Source organism: Marmota flaviventris, chromosome 1 (assembly GCF_047511675.1).
Source record: "Marmota flaviventris isolate mMarFla1 chromosome 1, mMarFla1.hap1, whole genome shotgun sequence".
In the NCBI taxonomy this organism is placed as follows: Eukaryota; Metazoa; Chordata; class Mammalia; order Rodentia; family Sciuridae; genus Marmota; species Marmota flaviventris.
The window spans coordinates 104,668,648-104,683,504 of NC_092498.1; the positions used below are offsets into that span (position 1 = coordinate 104,668,648).

Sequence of the window (14,857 nt, forward strand, 5' to 3'; positions counted from 1 at the left end):
GGGGTGGACACTTCCTGAATCCCTGCCTAAAATTAACAGCTTTACAGAAAGTGGGATGGAGGGTGGTAAGGCTTGGTGAAATACAAATTGTATTCATTAGTTAAAACTGGAAAGTGAGTACTTGGATGCTTAGTTATGTGTTTTGGCCCTGCTGCTCAAAAAAATGGCTCAAGGAGGAAGAAATGGGTCTCTGAGAGGAGAGCTAGCCTCCAGACACTACCAGACAAGGATAAAGCCATCAGCTTGATCAGAAACACTCTTCTCTGCACTGAACATGAAGTGATTCAAGAGACTGAGATGAGATGCAGACACAGACACAGACACAGACAAATAACCCCAGGCACACACAAGGACACCAGAGACCACAATGTAGAACATCCACAGTCAGGAACTCAATGCTCACCCTATGGACCCAGCGAGCATGGCTGTCCAGAGATTCACCTGTTAACAACACAGGAGGCAGTGCATGGGGGAGAGCTGCCACAGGCAAAGTGAGTGTCTGGAAGTCTGTGAGCCCTCAGGTCAAGACCAGCAGAGGCCTCCTCCTATCCATGAAAATGTCCTACCCAGATAGGGACGATGAAAGATCAGCATCAGATTCTCGGAGCATCTCTTCCTGCATGAACTCAGTGCTCTGAAGACACAGAGGAACGGCAGTGGAAGGTGACAGGGCCGGGGGGGGGGGGGGGAGATCCCACGGGGAGTCTCTGCTTAGACACAGAATGCAGCCTTATCCCCAGGACGGCCAAAGACATACCTAAGATGTGCTTCCATGGAGATCACACTGCTGGACACCAGAACAGATGATATCAACACTGGAAAACAGAGGATGAAAATCTAACTGGTTGCTTAAAGCTGCAGCACTCGCCACAATGTCCAAAACATCCAAGCAGAATGGGCATCTCCATGGCTTCCTGACTGCACGTATCCCAGCTGAGCCAGGACTGGGAGCTGGGGGAAGCAGGAAGGACAGAATCCTCAACTGGAGACAAGGCAAGTGCAGCTGAGCGTACCATGACAAATGAACTTGTAACTTGCAGAGAGAACAGAGGGGTCGGGGAAGAGAAGGAGCATGAGGCGCCTTGGGAGTGAGGACAAGGCTCTGGGATTCAGGGGCAGGAAAGACACCTGTGAATCTGGAGAAGTAGGTGCCAGCAGAACCATGGGAAGGCACTGATTGATAGATTCTGAAATTCAAAACGTGAATAGTGGTCAAAAAAAAAGAGGCAGTAAGGAAACAAAGTATGTCCCAGAAAAAGAGGTGACCAGAGCATTAGCTCAAAAGGGGGAATGCAGAGTGAGGGTTCTTCCAAAAAGAAGATAGGGGCTCCCACAGATGGCTATCAACAGCAGAAGAAAGACAGTCTAGGGTCAAGTATGTGGAAGGAGAGATGCTGCTCTGTGACCAGAGGTGATGGGAAAGGATGTGGAGCCAAATGTGACTTTTCCAAACTGATAACATGACATTCATAGCATGGAAGGAGCCACAGGGGTTTATTTTCACCAGGGAAACCAGCCACAATACACATCAGACTGCTGTAACCCTGGCAAGTATAATTCACCTGCACACCACTGGCCAGGATGTGCTTGAGAAAGAAGCAGGTGCTATCACTGCAACACTCCCAGTAAAAGAGGAGCGAGGAGGGGTGGAGAAGTCCATGCACACACAGCACACATGGCCCGGAACATAACACACAATCCTCTGTAGACAGGCAAGGGGATCTGCAGGAAATCACAGCAGGAACCACAGACCACGCAGGTGGAGGCACGCAAAGTACTGCTATTCACTGGGCACAGTCACTCTAGCTGCAGCATCAGTGGATCAGGACCTAGGAGGTCCTCCCGAGCAAGCTAGGGCTGAGTAGAGGGGGTATAAAGGCAGGATGCTGGGGAAAGGCAAGGAGAAGGGGAACTTCCCAGGTGGGAAGCAGGCAGGTCAGAGGCCACAGAGGTGGCCAGGTAAAGGATGTAGATCCAGCCAATTAGGCAGCCACAGAGCGGCTAGGAGGGATTTCACAAAGCAGCCAGGTACAAGGTCTTGGAGCCACCCTGGTGGGAGGCCCAAGTTGCCAGAGCCAAGATGGCATTGACACGAGATCCTCTGGTGCCAGTGTAAAGATACCATGAACCCATTGTTCTGCCAGAAGCCAGAGGAACCCCTTTCAGGTTGGGCTAGGCTGAGTCAGAGGCACGGACACAGTTGATTAGATGAGATTTGCTTGAAAGACCCCATTCTCTGGAAATTGAGCATTACACCATCATTTCCTGTCCTTTAACAGTTAATAAATAAAATACATACTGACTAATGCCAGTGATTGCAACATTTTATGAAACAGTCTCTCAGAATTTCCTAGAACTACAAAAATAATGGTCCCTAGAAACTGAAACTGTGGACACCTTCAGTGACTCAAGATCAATGAAGCAAAGTAAAGTCCTCAAAATGAGACAGAGCTCCTTGCAAAACCCCCCAGGTTCTGTGCTTTCAGAGCAGCTGAATTCTGCTTTCAGAAGTCCCCCAGGTAGGGGCTTCATCCCTAATTTCCAGAGGAAGATACCAAGCCTCAGGTCACAAGGCTAAAACAAGGCAGTCAGAATTCAGACCCATGTCTGTTATCTACTCCCCCCCCCCCTTTTACAGTTCCTCAAAATTTTAGGGGCTGCTTCTGATAGCTACACCTTCCAAACTGCTCTATCTGATCCCACCAAAGCAAACACTCACACACCTGTTATTCTCATTGTAAGGATGGCATTTGTTTCGATTTTCAAGGCCTCACATTCTCCAGTGTCCTTACTCTCTCATCACAACCTGGCTGCGAAGGTCAGAATACATCTACTCCCATTACTGAGCCCCTGCAGGCTGACATCCCATCAACGCGTTATGGCAGGGGCAAAGGTAGAAGACTTCAGCCAACAAATTCACTTGCTGGAATTATTGTTCAAGCAATGTGGGTCTGCAAGGAATCTTCTTCCTCAGGTGAGAATTTGTCTGCAGCCACAGGGATCAAGGGCAAAAGTAAGTCCCCAAGTAATTCAAGCTCAAACAAAACACACTTGCAGCTATATCCTGTGCTCACTGATGGCTTCCCATCCTCCTATGTGACCCATCACAGTGCCATGACAAGGCACCCTCACTTTACAAACAGAGTCTTTGAAGCACATGCGTCTGGCCTGAGACACATGCAAACACTGGGGCCCACCTTCACCACCTGCCACAACTTCTGGACTCCTGCCTATTAAACAGATCATTGCTGACAAATAGGTTACTGCCATACCGCCCAATGAAGTAGCAAATAGGTGTGGATTCATTTCAGGGATGTGTGGAGGCCTCCTTTATTTGCTGTAACCCAATACAGAAGGACAACTGACAATTTAGAGAAAACAAGCAGACAGATTTTTAAACTACAGTATTTATTTAAGACAAATGCGTTATCTCAAAAGAATATTTGCATTATACAGTCATGCATCGCTTCACCACCGGGATATGCATCGTCAAGTGGTTTCATCATTGTGTGAAAACCAAAAAGTGTGCTTACACAACTGAGACGGCTACAACCTCACTTGGTGGCATAATCTCAAGGGACCACCGTCATGGATGTGGTCCTTTATTGACCAAAATGACATTATGTGGTGCATGACTGTAATTCCATTTTGTTGGGGCAGGGCTGGTAAATCCTGCACAAACACAGCTTAAACTTAAAGCCACACTAAAGAGCAAATCTGTCATCATCAGGTGAAACTTACACTCTTAACCAGACAAGCCAACGTGGTCCTGCCAGTCTGGCCACATGTCACAACTGGCTTCAAAACCCTCGGTCTCTCCCATGATGATGAATGCAGTGGCTTCTGCAGTACCAGCTGGGTTCCACCAAAGATCCCACACCAAGACTGTGCAAGAAGCAGTCCCTGATGCAGCAAGGCCCAGAGCAGCCGGTGGCTGGTGTCACTGGGTGCCTGTGCTTCTTTAGCTAACAGTGGTGCAGTCCTGCTGGTCACCTCATAGTCCAAGGAAACTCCCAATGTCACAGTCAATGCCGCTGTTGGGGACTCAGACTTTGCACTTAAAAACATTAATTCTTAATCAAAGGATAATTGCTTATGTGTATATAAAAAGCAACACTCCTGAGTGAACCCGGAGCACAGGAGAAGGCTTCCCGTGGTGGGAATTCCCACATGGAAGAATGGTCTCCATTAGGAACTCAGCCAGAGGTATAAACATACCTTTAATGAAGTAAAATGGGTAGAGTGGTTTTTCTTCTAACCAAATGGATCAAAGATCAGTCAGGCAGCCTACCCAGAAAGGAATCTTATGGGAAGAGGAACAAAAGTGCCTCCCAAAAGAACATTTAAAAGTGCTTAATGGTTCTTCTGACACCAGCAAAAACTTGCAAAGATAAGATTTGGAATAAGAGCAATGTCTATCAATAAGTAAATGGATAAACAAACAGTGGTACCTTCAGAAAACAGAATATTATTAAGTGCTAAAAAAATGAGCTATTTAAGAAAGAAATGAGATCATTTAAGGAAAGTTAAATGCATATTACCAAGTGAAAGAAGCCAATCTGAAAGGATTCCATGTTGTTGTATGATTTCATCTACATTCTGGAAAAGGCCAAATAACAGAAACATTAAAAAGTTCAGTGATTGCCAGAGGCTGGGGTCAAGAAGGAGTGATGAGGCAGAGCACAGAGGGGTTTTAGCTCAAACTGTTCTATATGATACACTGAGGTGGATACATTTTATTTTGCATTTGTCCAAACCCACAGAAAAACAACACCCAGAGTAACCCTTAAGTAAACTCCCAGCTTTGGATAATGATGTATCAATATAGGTTCATCAATTGTAACAAATGGGGATGTTGGGACGTGGGAGAGGCTGTGCACAGAAAAGAACAGAAGAGCTCTCTGTACTTTCCCCTGAAGTTGGCTCTTAACCTTCAATTGCTCTAACATAACCTCAATTAATTTTAAAAACAATCTTAAAAGTCAGCTGCCAAACATTAAAACATGTAAGCACACGACACACACTTTTGGCAAAGGTGGAGATCACCATCCTCTGGCAGAATTAGATTCACACTTGGTCCTAAGGGCTACAACCAGAAGCTCCCATGGACAGTGAGCTACTCTGGCCCAGCTCAGTGTCCTGCTTAGAGCAGTACCCAGGAAATGTTTGTTGAATTGGTGGCTTAAAAATTAACCACTTCCACCTGTGCCACACAGTGGGGAGCCAGGAAGGTGGAGGCCAGGTAAACATTTGCTGAGGTGGCAGCATGGTCTGTCCTAGGGCCATGTGCTCTGGCAGGGCCCTCCCTGGCCCTCAGGGGGAAATACAACTCTTCAGTCCTGGCTGTCACCTTCAAGATGGTCCGGAAAAGGACCTTTCAGAAGACTATGTGTGAGGAAATGACAGACACATCTCTAATGCTCAGCACACAGCTGCCACCTCTCAGCTGGCCTCGCCGACTTATGTCTCCAAGCACACATTACAAGCTAATCACAAGATGAACATCAGACGCAAACCTCCTGTTCCCCTAAAGCATCCTGCTGAATTGATTGCCCATCCCACCTTCAGATGAACAGGCTGAGCCTCAGGGAGGTTATGTCACCCAAAGTCACAAAAGGCATAATGGGGGCTGGGAAAGTGATAAATACAAACAACACGAGCTCTGTGCTCATGGGGAAACAGCCTTGCTATTTTCATGAAAAATGTTCTCAGTCCCTCCTTTTTCGTTATCAAGTCAGTAAAACTGGATCTTTTGTTCCTAGGGAAAGATTCGGGAGCCCTATGAACAAAGCCTACCACTTAACTCCCCTTGGGGATGGCAAGGTGCACATGCTGATCTGAAATGGCGCATCCCTGAGTGTCCAGTCGGCTCCTTCACAATTGCATGTGGCTCTCCAGCCTGATGCAGTGCGCTAGGAGATGGCAGCCCCACAAGGCCTACCTCCAGATCCTCAGGACCTAGCACTGAGCAAAACAGAGCCTGGCAAGTGGCATTCTATAGATTGAAGCTCTGGGACCTAGGGATGGTGGATCTGGACATATATAACGGGGTACAGAAGGGCCAGAAGTGCAACACTCAGCAAAGCAACAGCTCACCCCAGCCTCCTTCTTGTACATGCCTCAGAAATCCCAGGTGAAAGGAACATGAGACTCAGAAACACACAGCACAGGACAAGGAACACTTGATAAAGAGCTAAGGAAGAGGAGTGAGATGTCTTTGCCCAGGGTCTCTGGAGAGGGCTGAGCATCTCAGAAATGGTGTCACCAATATAAAATGCACAAAGTCAGGCAGCAAAAGCTGAGGCTGGGCCAGGTAGCTGAGGCCCCAGATGGCTGGAGACTGGGCCTAATTCCTGAACTAAAAAGCAGGTGCTGGGTACAAGGACCTCACACTGTTCCATGTGCACTCTCCAGCTCTGTGAATTCTTGTGTATGGCCTCCTGTGAGGGTCTTAAATTGACAAAGCAGTCATCTGAAGGTCTGAATAAGCTCTGATGATTTAGGATTACACTTAATCCCCTAAACAAAGTACACCTCTAAGGAGCAGAAGAGTCATGGTGTGGGAGATAGAAGCCAATGCCCCAGACATTCATAGGGTGCAAAGATGGGATCTCCATGTCATGTCCACAGAACCCCATCCTCTTCACATCATGGGGACAGCCCCCAGCACCTCTTCCGCCTTCTCTCTTACCAACATCTGCCTTCCTAAAATTGCTGTATCGCTCCTACTTCCTTTATTACTCGTGCAAATGAGTCAACTGACAGCAAGAAAAAAAAAAGGTCATGAGACTCAAATAATTCAAGAGGCTCAAATGAACAAGTATCGCATCTCAGGAAGAAAAACCTTTAAGATTCAAATGATCAAGTGATGTTACATAGATGAGTTGACGACTCTAGAATTTATATAGCTAATATTATCATGATCGACAGCTAATTATTTTATGTGTATTATAGGGAAGTACTATTCACCTATTTTACACATAAAGAAACTGAGGATCAGGGCCTATTCTAGTGCACTGGGGTTGCTTTCACAAAATGCCATAGACTGGGCACTTGAACAACAGGAATTTACTGCTTACTGTTGCAGACTCTGGGACTTCCATGATCAAGGAGTCTGCAGATTTGGTGTCAGGTGAGGACCTGCTTTCAAGTTCATAGATGGCACATTCTCAATGTGTGTCACATGGTCGAAAGGGCAAGAACTCTGCAGCCTCTTTTATAAGGGAACTAATTCCATTCATGAGGGCTCCACCCACCTAATCACCTCTGGAGGCCCCACCTCTTCATACCACCACTTGGGGGATTAGGTTTCAGCATAAGAACGGGAGGGACATAGACATTCGGAAACTGATTTCAGCCAAAAGTTCTGTAGGGGATGTAAGTTCCAGTTTCTGCCTCCATCTGCTCACTGAACCTTATGTCCTGGCCTAAGGGACACACTTTCCCTTGGCTCAGGAAGTGAGTAACCTCAATCCTTCTAAGAGTTCCAGCTATGGCTCAGTCTCCCTGCTGAGCCTCCCACTCATGACTTGGTCACCACCTCTGCAGGGCAATCTATGTCCTCAGTGCTAGTGGGGCACCACAGGCCTGTACTAGAGCCAGTGACAGTGGCAGTGATGGCACATATCAATGACCATGGCAATCAGTTCCACCACACACCAACCTCACATTCCAGGGAACATGCTGAACCCTGAGCCTCAGGACCACTCAAGGCAGGCAGAAGTATAGAGCACAGACCCTCGCCCCATCAGTAAGAGGTCAGACCCAAGCCCACATTCTCAATCAAAACTTCACAATCTCCCAAAATATCTGAGGACAATCTGAGTTCAAGAAGCCTGTACCACAATACATGTACCCATAGAAATGACAAGCCCAAAACCCAAACATGATTTATACACACACAAAAATCTACCCAAATGCAATTTATATACACACAGTAATCAAGGACCCAGAAAACACTAATATAATGTGTATACATACAGTAATCAAAGATCCAAAAACTAAGTGTAATAACATGGGGAACACCACATTCTAGTTCCTGGAAGACCAAGCTGCTTCCCCAGATGCTGAGCTCTGCAGAAGCCACTGAGAAATTTACAGCCCTCATATCCCCAACAACGATGGCATTATATTTTTTGGAATGAGAAAGTGCTTTGTTACCTCTGGTGGCATTCTCTCCTGCTGTTCAAAGCTGTATTATCCAAAAAAAAGATATGGATACATTTCCCCCCTACCGGAATTTGATAGGAATAAAGGTTTATCCATCTCTCCGCAAGCTGCCAATTGCTGCGGTTAGAAATGTCATAATCAGTGATAGCTAAGGCTGTTGGAATATTCTTTGAACCCACGAATTCAACCTATTAAACAGTCAGAAATGGAAGAAACAGTTGTAAGTTCATTTCTGCAGCCCCAGTCAGGGTAGCCAGCCAATAAGAAAGTCAGATGAAGGTGGCGGTGACAGAACAAATAGCTCACCCCTTCTCCCTTGGTGACAAGACACAAGTTACAAGGACAGATGTCACCACAAAGGAAACCCCAGAGGTGAGGGGCAAGTTTAAGTCATCTGAGGGGAAGGGAACCTCTCCAAGTCTGAGATATACCCCATGGGTGGGATGCCCCCCCACTTACCACTGCATTCAAAAGCACCTCTGCGACACGATCCGTTAGACTGAAGGGGTGCAGTACCCCCGAATGAAGCCTGTCTGTAGGCAAAAAGACCTACAATAAACCATGGTCAGAAATCGACCAGTGTGTGTGAACGTGAAATGCTCACCCTGGCTGGAAAGGGGAAGCCTTCTCCAGACCAGGGCGGAAAGAGAGAGCAGAACTGCTCCCTGTGCCCCCATGAGGCGGGGAAAGCACCCATGTGACCTCTGGGAAGAAGAATCGAAGAGAAGGACAGAGGAGCTGCTGGTCTGTGGCTGAGTGAGAAGTGTACCATAGCACTCAGCCACCCTCTCTTCTTCTGAAGTGGCCAAAACTCTGCATAAAGAAGCATTTTAAAAGAAGTCATTTTGGGGCTGGGGATGTGGCTCAAGCGGTAATGCGCTTGCCTGGCATGCATGCGTGCGGTCCGGATTCCATCCTCAGCACCACATACAAATAAAAGATGTTGTGTCCGCCGAAAAAACTAAAAAATAAATATTAAAAAAATCTCTCTCTCTCTCTCTAAAAAAAAAAAAAAGAAGTCATTTATCTTTCGAAATAGTACTAGACCAGTCTAGTTCTTCCAACTTGTGTGGATAGATGTACATGCCGATATGCATAGTTTAGTGTGCATGTGTGTGTTTGTGCATGTAACCACAAACGTGTTTGTGCATGTGTGAGTATATAAATGTACATGTTTGTACATGTGGCTGTTTGTGTGTGAGTATGGTAGACAAGGTAGAGGAAACTAGCCCTCTGGTCCTCACATGGAGAGAATGCACGTAAGAACTAGTTCGTGGTATCCTGAAGTCAGCTTCATTCATAGCCTTCAGTTGGGACATTGGGACAGGGTAGGAATTCTCTAGAACAGCTGACCCCATGAGGTCCACAAGAGCAGCAAAATCCCAAGACCGTAAAATCCTATTTCACCAGGCACAGTGGCACATACCTGTAGTCCCAATGACTTAGGAGACTGAGGCAGGAGGATTTCAAGTACAAAACCAGCCTCAGCAGCTTAGTGAGGTCTTAAGCAACTTAGCAAGATACTGTCTCAAAATAAAAAATAAAAACAGGGCTGGGGAGGTGGCCCATTGGTTAAGAGCCCCTGGGTTCAACCCCTGGTTCTAAAAACAAAAAATAAAATAAAGCCCTATTTCCCTTGATCTGTAGCCACGAGGCAGCCTTCCAGGACCCCCAACACCCCCAAAGGTGGGGCTTGACAGTCAACAGAGACCGCATTTGAGATGTACAGCACATCTAGGAAATCTGGAGGTGTCAGCTTATGACACAGGATAAAACCACAAGCTCCTTCCTCAGTGTTCCCCATTTTCAGGCCACCTTCATTCACTTCTCATCACAGAACCAACTGTGACCAGACACAGCCAGGTTTCCTGCAGTCACTCGGCAATTAAACCTCTACAGAGACATGAAAGCTCAGTGTAAGTACCTCCTACTCCATGGTTACCACGTTTTCATGGAGACTGAAAAACAAAACCAACCTGTGCACAACCACCCTCAAAAAGAGTCAGAATAGTCTTTAAGGCTACGTGTAGACTCTGAGCCCTGTCTATTCCCACCCGCTCACTGCCCCAGGAAGCCTCCTGCCAACATAGGGATCATTTGTCACTGAAAAGGAGCTGGTGGCACGGCAGGAGAAAAATCACCGAATTCTTATCTGAAATCAAATTCTTAAGAATTATTTTCTAGGACTCAAAACGTGGATTTCAAAGCTCTTCAGTTTATTCTGGAGATGAAATGCATACACCCCATCCAGAAGTATTCACAAGCCATCTCTCTTTGCTCGTGAGTTTCCTTTCTATGGCCATGGTCCAAAGAGGCGCCCCCCTTCTCTGCCTATCATTCAGTGAAGGCCAGCTCTACCACCAAAAGTCCCATGGGAAAGTCATGGAATGCTTACCTGGGCTTCACATTTCTTGTGGCAGGAATACTTGCAGGCTGGAGGGAAAAAAAAATAAAATAAAAAGAATGTGAGTGTGTTAAGCAGTCGGAGCAGCGATAACTTTCTAATTCTCCAAATTCTCTCACTCCTGGAAAAAGTCCAGCACAAAAGACTTCTGAGCAGCCTCTCCCAGGGAGCTTGTGCACGTAGGACCCATGGCAGAATTTAGACAGAAACTGGTGAGGAAGTTGCATGTAAAAACTGAGTGATGAGCATGGCGGTGTGGCTCAGTGGCAGACTGCATGCTTAGCATTCACAAGGTCCTGAATGCAGTCCCCAGCACCAAAATCAAACAGAAAGAACCAGGTTACAATGCCTGTCTGCTAGCAACAGCTAAATGGCCCAAGCAGAAACTTCTTGAGCAGAGTTACAAGCATATTGTATTTTCAAGGGGTGTGTTCAGCCAAGTTAGATCCCTCCAGAAGAAAGGCAGAGAATTTGAGCAATAAAAAGCATTCACGCATGCCTAGAAATGATCGCTGATCTCTGAATAAAAGAAAAGAAACTCAAAAACGCCCCCCAAGCATTCAGATTGGAGCCTTTACATGAGTGAGAAAGTCACGCATTTGGATTCCACACTGCTTCCACTTCCGGACAACCTAAGAAGGACTGTCAGAATAAATTCATGTCTAAATTCCTACAGGGGAATCCTTCAACAGGGGCCATTGTGTGAAGGGAGTGAGGCCTGTGTCATGGGAGGCCCTAACAATGCAGATGTAGGGCTGGAACCAATGCGCATTTCACAGGCCCTCCCGCCCAGAGGCTGCAGCTGGGCTGCTGAGGCATAAAAGCCGGAGGGAGCAGCTCCACAGGGGCTAGGAGCAGGCTGCCTTGGCAGAGGCAGCAGGACAGGGAGACACTCGGAAATGAAGTGGATGTGTGAGCCATCCCAGCACAGCTGCCCCCATCTTATCCATCTTATCCGGACTCTGTCCCCATCAGCTGGGTTGACCTGAGCAAGTCCCAGGACCTCTCTGAGCCTCTGCTTCCTCTCACAGAGCTATCACGGTGTCAAATGGAATCCTTCACAGGACCCTACTTTGAAACTGCAAAGTTCATACATGGAAGTAAATGGAGCCTAAACAACAAGTCTTCAGAGGTCAGGAAGACAAGCCCAAAAATCCCAGTTTGGAGCTTTGAAGTACCTGGAAGCTTAGGAAATTCTTGACTCTCTATCTTGCCACTCTGACAACTATAAAATACTGAAATCATAAAGGTTCATGTAGGGTTGAAGAAGGAGAAGACAGAGAAGTTGCTTGCCCAGGGCTGGCAGTGAGTGAACTTCATTAGTCATTGGTCAGGTTGTTATCTTTGCAAGATCTATTTTTGGAACTGTCCTTCTATGCCTCCAAGGTTTGTGAAAGTATTAACCAAAACAAATATGTATTCTTCATCTTCTAATGGACACAACAAGCAAAGGGGACTAGATATTTTCTAACTAAGACAGACTTCCATTGCAAACAAGGGGCCTTTCATGCAAAATTAAAAGTGCAAACAGAAACCAGCCAGAAGAAGGCAGGGAGGACTGAGATAAGGAGAAGGCAGGTGAGACCTCAGGACTCTGGGTAAGTGAGAATCAGCAGAGATGCAGGTAAAGAAATTTCCTGCATGTGTGCGTGCACAAACACACACACACACACACACACACACACACACACACACACTGGCCCAGCAGCACATGACTAGACCACAATATCACGTAGCGGTCAGCCTTTGAGACAGCCTCAATAACCCAGGTGCCCCTGGCACAATGAATCATTGCTGGTCTGTGTGACAATGCAGATGGCACAGGAGGAAGTTGTGACTTCTCAGGCCAAAAGGCATCACAGCCTCTGCCCTGGCAGAGCCAGACACCATGTAGTGAGGACACTCAAGAAGCCCTAAGAAGAGGCCCACATGGAGAAGAACTGATACCTCTCACCAACAGCCCGCACATAGCCAGCCCCAGCCTACCAGCCATAGGAGTGCTCACCGCGGAAGCATGGAGGCTCCAGCCTTGGTCAAGGGGCAGATGAAACACCTCTCAAGAGAACCAGAGCCAGAACTGCCCAGCCACGTGAGTCCCAAATTCCTGAAAAAGGGGTGCCCATTACTCATTCCCTTTTGCTCTCTCAGAGTCTTAATCAACTTTTTTCTTTTGAAATCATCAAATCCTCTCCCAAGTTTAAGGACAGAGTTCCTCACACTCTGGGGTTCAGCTTCATCTATAAGATGGTTATGGAGCGGACCAGCTAAAGTCAGTACATGTAAAATGTGTAGAAGAGTATTGGCAGGGTGCCTTGTCAGTACTATTATTAGCCATTCAGAGTCCTGCAGATTCCATTTAAATAGCTTAATTCCCTTCTATAACTCCTCCTCCTCCTTGTGGCAGTCTCTCCATTAACAATCTCCCTGGCTTCTAGATGCTGAGCATCTGAAAATCTATAACCTTCTGCCCAGTGCCAAGCTCAAGGGTCTCCTGGACGTTATTTCAGCCGCCACAGACCTCACTCTCCATGCAACCTTCATGAGACCTTGTAATCATGGTACCTGGAGCTCTCCTTCCATGAGAGCCCTAGCTGCCTCCATAACAACCTGGCACCTTCTCTTCCATTGTTCACTAGTCCCATGCTGAGTGAGCCACCTTTCCCAGTGGGCCCAGGAACCTCTGTCACTCCCTACCCATCCAGAGAGATGATATGCTCAAAGAAACACCCAGCAACTCTTGAAAACCATTATGCATTTGCTATGTAACAGAAGATTTTAGAAAAAGTTTTTTTTTACTTCTCTGATGTGTGATATACTGGCCACTGTGCACTCACTGCCCCATTCCTCCTCACTCACAGAGTTTTATTTAGTCTAGCCTTTTTCCACCAACCCTGTGTGAGTCACAGAAAGATCACCTTAGATGAAGGGTTACATCCTGCCAGATCTAGGCCAGTGGTTCTCATAGGAGCTCTGAGGACTCTGAGGTGCCCAAGACCTGTCAGGGGCTGATGAGGTAAAAACTATTTTCACAGTTATATACTAAGATATTTCTGCCTTTTCTCTCTGGGTAACAGCGCAAATAAAATTGCTAGTACCTTCACAGACACGTAGGCAAGAGCAAGGTGTACTACTGGCCATTTTACTCTCCACTGCTGTGCACTCACCATGTAAAAGACATGCCATTTTCACTTTAAGAGTATCCTTAAAATTTCTAATTTCACTAAATCTGGATACCTGAATTTGATGAAATCTGAGCCTTTTTCACTACTCTGCCAGATCAATGAGGAAGTCTCCAGAGAGCACTTCTCAGCATCCAGGAAGAGGATTTAGACAACAACTCAACAACTGAGTTGTCAGCTAAACTAGCCACTTTCTCAGAAAATGGCTTTTTTTTTTTATTTGCAAGAATTCCTGGCAGACAAAAAACATGATTATTCAGAAGTGAGTGCTTGTCAAATGAAAAATGTGAGCCAGTCACAATACTCCAGTGGCAAAATTTTGAGATTTCAAGTGGAAACTCAGTTTTGGAAGATCTGTATACCAAACCAGGAAGCTTGAAAATTCCTAGAGGTTTTATGATAAAATCCCCAGTGATATTAATAAATGTGGATGCTTTCTTGAAATTATATAACAAGTGTCTCAACATTTGGAAGTCTGCATAAGTCAGAGGGCTAGTAATTTCCAAGTGATCGATGCAAGATCATCCCTGCTAGGTATCATCAATGTGCACCAGAGGCCAGTGGATTCTAATAAACCAGTAAGGAAAAAAAATTAAATTTCAAGAAACTTTCAGCTAAGTTTTGATATACAATCAAAACAGACCATACACACAATCAGAAAAGGCTATTAAAATGCTTCCTTTCCCAACTACATATCTGTACAGGGCTGAACTTTCTCCAATACTTAAAGCCAAACAATATGTTAAAAGACTGAATGTAGAAGCAGGAAAGAGGGCTCAGCCTCTTTATTAATACTGTATAACAGAATCACACACACACACACACACAAATCCACATGCCCTTTGCTCATTCTGTTGTTTTGAAAAATAGTCATTTTTCATTACAAATATAATTTATATTAAGATAAAATATTCATTACTGTTTCTTTTACATGATTTAAGTATTTTAACTGTTCATCAGTTCCATTTCCATTAAACCAAGCTCTTTGGAGTTTTCTAAGAGTTTAGCTGAGGGCTGAGACCCCAGCGTGAGGAAGGCTAGTTCACATCAGCAATGACAACCTCATTCATTCTCTTTACCTATATCTCTTGGAATAGTGGGAAAG

General features: G+C 45.9%; 1 protein-coding gene across 3 annotated transcripts in view; it reads right to left on the reverse strand.

Moving 5' to 3' along the window:
- Tns3 (tensin 3) overlaps positions 1–14,857 on the reverse strand; it is a 266,434-nt gene that overhangs the window by 187,778 nt on the left and 63,799 nt on the right. For all 3 annotated transcript variants that reach the window (XM_071614592.1, XM_027938365.2, XM_071614583.1), the window contains exon 3: positions 10,565–10,602. Coding sequence is in view for 1 of the 3 variants with exons in the window: in XM_071614583.1 (XP_071470684.1) it covers positions 10,565–10,602 (38 nt within the window). In the remaining 2 variants the exon portion in view is untranslated. The remainder of the gene's footprint in view (positions 1–10,564; positions 10,603–14,857) is intronic.